The sequence below is a fragment of the Notolepis coatsorum genome (assembly GCF_963971535.1).
Source record: "Notolepis coatsorum genome assembly, chromosome: 3".
NCBI lineage: Eukaryota > Metazoa > Chordata > Actinopteri > Aulopiformes > Paralepididae > Notolepis > Notolepis coatsorum.
The window spans coordinates 1,616,664-1,624,163 of NC_140167.1; the positions used below are offsets into that span (position 1 = coordinate 1,616,664).

Below are 7,500 nucleotides of genomic sequence, written 5' to 3' on the forward strand. Positions count from 1 at the left end.
GGACCCTGTTAATGGTGTGAAAACAAAACCAGCGAGCCGCCGCGCTCAGTGGCGAGACGGAGGGTCGCCGTGTGTTTCGTTTGGAAACCCCCCCCCCACCCCGCCCCCCCCCCCTCGTAACACGCCGACTGTGTTTTCCACATCGCCGCCTCTTAAAAACGACGGCGAAACCGCTTCTGACGGCGTTTCCCGCATTTTCTTTTTACGAGCAGCGCGCAGGTGTTCCATATATGAATAAATAAAAACACAAAAGAAAAACATTCCCAGTTCCGACTCAGAGGCCGGCCGACAGGGAGACAGGGGGCTCTCTTTACACGTCGGAGAGCACGGGCGGGTCGGGGGCGAGCGAGAGCTGCGGAGAGATCTGTTCAACACGTCGAGAGCAGCGGCGACGCAGGATAAACACGGAGGGGGGGGAACCCAGCGAGGAGGGGGGGAACCCAGCGAGGAGGGGGGGAACCCAGTGAGGAGGGGGGGGAACCCAGTGAGGAGGGGGGGGAACCCAGCAAGGAGGGGGGAACCCAGTGAGGAGGGGGGGAACCCAGTGAGGAGGGGGGGAACCCAGTGAGGAGGGGGGGAACCCAGCGAGGAGGGGGGGAACCCAGTGAGGAGGGGGGGGAACCCAGCGAGGAGGGGGGAACCCAGTGAGGAGGGGGGGAACCCAGTGAGGAGGGGGGGAACCCAGTGAGGAGGGGGGGAACCCAGCGAGGAGGGGGGGAACCCAGCGAGGAGGGGGGGAACCCAGTGAGGAGGGGGGAACCCAGCGAGGAGGGGGGAACCCAGTGAGGAGGGGGGAACCCAGTGAGGAGGGGGGGAACCCAGTGAGGAGGGGGGGAACCCAGTGAGGAGGGGGGGGGAACCCAGCGAGGAGGGGGGAACCCAGTGAGGAGGGGGGGGAACCCAGCGAGGAGGGGGGGAACCCAGTGAGGAGGGGGGGAACCCAGTGAGGAGGGGGGGGGAACCCAGCGAGGAGGGGGGGAACCCAGTGAGGAGGGGGGGAACCCAGTGAGGAGGGGGGGAACCCAGCGAGGAGGGGGGGAACCCAGTGAGGAGGGGGGGAACCCAGTGAGGAGGGGGGGAACCCAGTGAGGAGGGGGGGAACCCAGTGAACCCAACGCCTTAACAAAGCAAATGAAATAAACGGTGCCCTCCAGGAGATGTGAAGTGACCCATCAAACACACTCGAGACCCACGGACGTGACCAAGCGGAGGCCCTTCCCCCGCTCTGAAGACCCTGAGGTCGCTCTAAAGGCCGCGAACGGGGTCCGATAACGCCCTTAGGAAAAGCGGGGTCTGTTGGGAGGGGGGGGGGGGGGGTCACTCACCTCCATCTTCCACTTGGTCAGCCACTCCTCTCTGGTCCGCTTGTTGGTGTAATAAGGGTCACCAGCCTGGAAGGTCACTCTGGGCACAGGCCTCTGCCGGAGTCCCACCTCCCTGCCGCGGCCTCCCTGTTTAACGGGAGGAACAAAGAGAACACGCAGCGCACGTTAGCTACTGTTTTTATGATCATCGCTAACAAAGAGATCACGCAGCGCACGTTAGCTACTGTTTTTATGATCATCGCTAACAAAGAGATCACGCAGCGCACGTTAGCTACTGTTTTTATGATCATCGCTAACAAAGAGATCACGCAGCGCACGTTAGCTACTGGTTTTTATGATCATCGCTAACAAAGAGACCGTGCAGCGCACGTTAGCTACTGGTTTTTATGATCATCGCTAACAAAGAGACCGTGCAGCGCACGTTAGCTACTGGTTTTTATGATCATCGCTAACAAAGAGACCGTGCAGCGCACGTTAGCTACTGGTTTTTATGATCATCGCTAACAAAGAGATCATGCAGCGCACGTTAGCTACTGGTTTTTATGATCATCGCTAACAAAGAGATCATGCAGCGCACGTTAGCTACTGGTTTTTATGATCATCGCTAACAAAGAGATCATGCAGCGCACGTTAGCTACTGGTTTTTATGATCATCGCTAACAAAGAGACCGTACACTAGAGGGAGTTAATACCTCTTCCTCCTGTGCCAGACTTGGCCTTATTCAGTTTAAGGTCCTTCACAGAGTCCACTATAGTAAAGCCAGATTGGCTAAAATATATCCCAATGTGACAGACAACTGTAACAGATGTGCACAGTCACCAGGGGATCTAACCCACATGTTCTGGTCCTGCTCCAAACTGATAACATTCTGGAAGTTCTTTTTTGATACCATCTCGGAGGTACTGGAGATTACTATAGTGCCCTGCCCCCAAATTGCTATCTTTGGGATCCCCGAGGAGGATGTGATCTTGACCAAAAAACAATACAATGTAGTGTCCTTTGCCTCACTGATTGCCCGCAGGAGGATACTCTTGCATTGGAAAGCAGAACCTCCCCCATCATCCAGATTATGGCTGAATGATGTGATGTCATTCCTAAAACTGGAAAAAATTAAATTTACAATTCGATGATCAGCTGATAAATTCTACACACATTGGCAACCGCTAATCTCATATGTAGATAGAATAGATCCGTTTCCTCCTGACTGAAGTTATGTCGAGTGCCATGTAGGGGGGGGGACAGTTTTCACTGAGTGGGCTTACCTGTTGATTGGGGTTGTTGGGGACAGTAGGCGTGTATTTATTTAATCTCCCACCTCACGTATTTAGGGTCATACGACCTGGCTTGTGTATCGGACCTGGAGTTGCACTTATGTTTCATTATATCCATAGCAAATATACTTATCCTTTAAGAGTACCATATTGCTGTTAAAGTGGATCCTAATGTCACATTTTGTATTTGTCTTATTTTATTTTGTATGTATTTATTTACTTTTGTACTGTCTTTTTTATTTTTCTGGGTGGGGCGGGAGGGAGGGATATTCATTAAGGAAAAAACAAAGGACATGACATCTGTATGCAAGATATGAATGTAAATGTAATCTTTGAATAAAAAACGTTGTTTATAAAAAAAAAACAAAGAGACCGTGCAGCGCACGTTAGCTACTGGTTTTTATGATCATCGTTTTGGTTCTTTTTGAAGGTTTGGAGATATTCTCAAAGAGAGAGGATGAAGCAAAATGGTGTCATTACTACTAAACTAGTTTCAACTAGAAGCGGAGGCAACTATTAAGACGGTGTCTCGTCAAGGAGGCGGTGAGTCACTCTCCCTGCCCCGGGGGAGGGTCTGGGCGAGAGTGTAGAGAGAGAGACGGCGTCTCACGCTGCTCTGCCGTCTGTCGCGGACAGATTGTGATTGGTCAAGCAGCGGAGAGCAGGACAGATTGTGATTGGTAAAGCAGCGGAGAGCACAGCTACGGCGTCTAATCACAGTTCTCCCCGGCAACAGGCTTTGTCTCAAAAAGCCACCGTCCACCGGGATGACATCCTGAGTCTGCCCCCCCCCCCCCCCCCCCCCCCCAAAGTGTATTTGATATTTCAAATCCATACGCCACTAGGTACCATTTCTTTCACGTGACCAGTAGTCACATTCTCTGTGCGGAGGGCGAACGAGGCTTTCACTTCCTCTGGAGCGTTAGAGGAAGTGTCGTTAGAGGAAGTGTCGTTAGAGGAAGTGTTGTTAAAGGAAGTGTCGTTAGAAGAAGTGTCGTTAAAGGAAGTGTCGTTAGAAGAAGTGTCGTTAAAGGAAGTGTCGTTAGAAGAAGTGACGTTAGAAGAAGTGTCGTTAGAGGAAGTGTCGTTAGAGGAAGTGGAGGACGCCATAGCCCATGTGCTGCACACAGCAGCATCACACCTAGACAAGAGGCAGGGGAACTATGTGAGAATGCTATTCATCGACTACAGCTCGGCATTCAATACCATAGTCCCCTCCATACTCATAGCCAAGCTCAGGGACCTGGGCTTGAACTATGACCTCTGCCAGTGGGTCTTGGACTTCCTGACGGGCAGACCCCAGGTGGTGAGAGCAGGCAACTGCACCTCCTCATCCATCACCCTCAACATAGGGGCCCCCCAGGGCTGTGTTCTGAGTCCCCTCCTCTACTCCCTGTACACACACGACTGTGTGGCTCAGCGGAGTAGCAATACAATCATCAAATTTGCTGACGACACAGTGGTGGTGGGCCTGATCTCTGCCAACGACGAGAGGGCCTACCTGGAAGAGGTCAAGGTCCTGGCGGGATGGTGCCAGGAAAACAGCCTCTCCCTGAACGTCAGCAAAACAAAGGAGATGATTGTGGACTTCAGGAGGTCGGGGGTCAAGGACTACAGCCCCCTCAGCATCGACGGGGCACCGGTTGAGAGAGTCAACAGCTTTAAGTACCTCGGAGCCTACATATCCGAGGACTTGACATGGACCACACACATTGACAGTGTTGTGAAGAAGGCACGACAACGCCTCTACTTCCTCAGGCGCCTAAGGAAGTTCCAAGTCAGTCAGAAGATCCTTAAGAACTTCTACTCATGTACAATAGAGAGCATCCTGACTGGCAACATCACCTCCTGGTTTGGGAATAGCACTGCACAAGACCGAAGCAGACTACAAAGAGTGACACGTTCAGCCGAACGCACAATTGGAGGGGGGCTCCCCACCCTCCAGAACATTTACAACAAGCGTTGCAGGGGCAAGGCTAAGAGAATCATTAAAGACTCCAGTCACCCGAACAACTGCCTCTTTGAACTGCTGCGGTCAGGCAAGCGATACCGGAGTCTCAAGGCGAGCACAGAAAGACTCAGAAGAAGCTTCTATCCCCAGGCCATCAGGCTGCTAAACGAACAATGAACACTACACAACAACAACCATCAAACGCACATAGCACACACATCCACACGCACACACTCACTTTAAACAAACACACTGTAGCACCCACTCCACACACTTTATAGCACACACTCACTTTAAACAAACACACTGTAGCACCCACTCCCCACACTTTATATTTATTGATGAAGGATTGCACTACAACTCGTACACCTTACTGTAAATTGTACCTAAATTGTACCTCATCCCATTTCTGCTTTGCACTATATAGTACTGTACATTAGTACACTGCATAGTATTGTATATTATATGGTAACTCAGTTACGTCTATTCTGCATCGAACATTGTACATATGTCTATACTGAACACTGTGACCTCATTTTCTACTTCTAAATTACATGCTATACTATGTTATTTGATACTATCTTGTCTAGCACAGTCTCTGGAGCGTAACAGTAAGAAGCATTTTGTATGAAAGTATTCTGTACTTCTGTATGACAACTATTAAAGAAACTTGAAACTTAAAGGAAGTGTTGTTAGAAGAAGTGTCGTTAAAGGAAGTGTCGTTAGAGGAAGTGTCGTTAGAGGAAGTGTCGTTAGAGGAAGTGTCGTTAGAAGAAGTGTCGTTAGAAAAAGTGTCGTTAGAGGAAGTGTCGTTAGAAGAAGTGTCGTTAGAAGAAGTGTCGTTAGAGGAAGTGTCGTTAGAGGAAGTGTCGTTAGAGGAAGTGTCGTTAGAGGAAGTGTCGTTAGAGGAAGTGTCGTTAGAGGAAGTGTCGTTAGAGGAAGTGTCGTCTTGGCAAAGTCTCTCCACCCCCCGAATTTCACTGTATACTTGTATGCCGTGACAAATAAAACTCTTGACTTGACTTCCAGCCCCCCCCCCGTTTTGGCCGAGCGCTCGACTAGGCCCCCGGCCCTCCGTGAGTGGGCCCCAGGTTAGAGTGGGCCCCCCAGGTTAGAGTGGGCCCCAGGTTAGAGTGGGCCCCCAGGTTAGAGTGGGGCCCCCAGGTTAGAGTGGGCCCCCAGGTTAGAGTGGGGCCCCCAGGATAGAGTGGGGCCCCAGGTTAGAGTGGGCCCCCAGGTTAGAGTGGGGCCCCCAGGTTAGAGTGGGCCCCCAGGTTAGAGTGGGGCCCCCAGGTTAGAGTGGGCCCCCAGGTTAGAGTGGGCCCCCAGGTTAGAGTGGGGCCCCCAGGTTAGAGTGGAGCCCCCAGGTTAGAGTGGGGCCCCCAGGTTAGAGTGGGCCCCCAGGTTAGAGTGGGGCCCCCAGGTTAGAGTGGGGCCCCCAGGTTAGAGTGGAGCCCCCAGGTTAGAGTGGGGCCCCCAGGTTAGAGTGGGCCCCCAGGTTAGAGTGGGCCCCCAGGTTAGAGTGGGGCCCCAGGTTAGAGTGGGCCCCAGGTTAGAGTGGGGCCCCCAGGTTAGAGTGGGGCCCCCAGGTTAGAGTGGGCCCCCAGGTTAGAGTGGGCCCCCAGGTTAGAGTGGGGCCCCCAGGTTAGAGTGGGCCCCCAGGTTAGAGTGGGGCCCCAGGTTAGAGTGGGGCCCCCAGGATAGAGTGGGGCCCCAGGTTAGAGTGGGCCCCCAGGTTAGAGTGGGGCCCCAGGTTAGAGTGGGCCCCCAGGTTAGAGTGGGCCCCCCAGGTTAGAGTGGGCCCCCAGGTTAGAGTGGGGCCCCAGGTTAGAGTGGGCCCCCAGGTTAGAGTGGGGCCCCAGGTTAGAGTGGGGCCCCAGGTTAGAGTGGGCCCCCCAGGTTAGAGTGGGCCCCCAGGTTAGAGTGGGGCCCCAGGTTAGAGTGGGCCCCCAGGTTAGAGTGGGGCCCCCAGGTTAGAGTGGGGCCCCCAGGTTAGAGTGGGCCCCCAGGTTAGAGTGGGCCCCCCAGGTTAGAGTGGGCCCCCCAGGTTAGAGTGGGCCCCCAGGTTAGAGTGGGCCCCCCAGGTTAGAGTGGGCCCCCCCAGGTTAGAGTGGGCCCCCCAGGTTAGAGTGGGGCCCCAGGTTAGAGTGGGCCCCCAGGTTAGAGTGGGGCCCCCAGGTTAGAGTGGGGCCCCAGGTTAGAGTGGGGCCACCAGGTTAGAGTGGGCCCCAGGTTAGAGTGGGCCCCAGGTTAGAGTGGGGCCCCCAGGTTAGAGTGGGCCCCCCAGGTTAGAGTGGCCCCCCAGGTTAGAGTGGGCCCCCAGGTTAGAGTGGCCCCCAGGTTAGAGTGGGCCCCCAGGTTAGAGTGGGCCCCCAGGTTAGAGTGGGGCCCCAGGTTAGAGTGGGCCCCCAGGTTAGAGTGGGGCCCCCAGGTTAGAGTGGGGCCCCAGGTTAGAGTGGGCCCCCAGGTTAGAGTGGGCCCCAGGTTAGAGTGGGCCCCAGGTTAGAGTGGGGCCCCCAGGTTAGAGTGGGGCCCCCAGGTTAGAGTGGGGCCCCAGGTTAGAGTGGGCCCCCAGGTTAGAGTGGGGCCCCAGGTTAGAGTGGAGCCCCCAGGTTAGAGTGGGCCCCCAGGTTAGAGTGGGCCCCAGGTTAGAGTGGGGCCCCCAGGTTAGAGTGGGGCCCCCAGGTTAGAGTGGGGCCCCAGGTTAGGTCACAACCCAAGACCAGAAGATTTAGAAGAAAATGGCTCTTGAGTTTCAAGCTGAAACCCAAGGTCTTTAAAAACACAATCAGGTCGAGACTCGACGACAAAAACCCACAGAGTTGAGTTCCATCGACGACAACAAGGCAGCCGTTTAGCAGCGGCACCAGCGCTCTACTTAGACCCAGTGTTGCTGTAGAACACTGGTGCCATGACAACCTGTGTGTTGTTCGCTCGTACCCTTGTTTTAGA

At 54.3% G+C, this 7,500-nt stretch overlaps 1 protein-coding gene across 1 annotated transcript in view; it reads right to left on the minus strand.

Annotated features, from left to right (window-relative positions):
- LOC311225104 (DNA (cytosine-5)-methyltransferase 3A-like) overlaps positions 1 to 7,500 on the minus strand; it is a gene marked incomplete at its 5' end in the record, with an annotated part of 142,360 nt that overhangs the window by 65,331 nt on the left and 69,529 nt on the right. Inside the window, one exon of the mRNA XM_084310310.1 lies at positions 1,326 to 1,451. Within this exon, the coding sequence (XP_084166436.1) occupies positions 1,326 to 1,451 (126 nt within the window). The remainder of the gene's footprint in view (positions 1 to 1,325; positions 1,452 to 7,500) is intronic.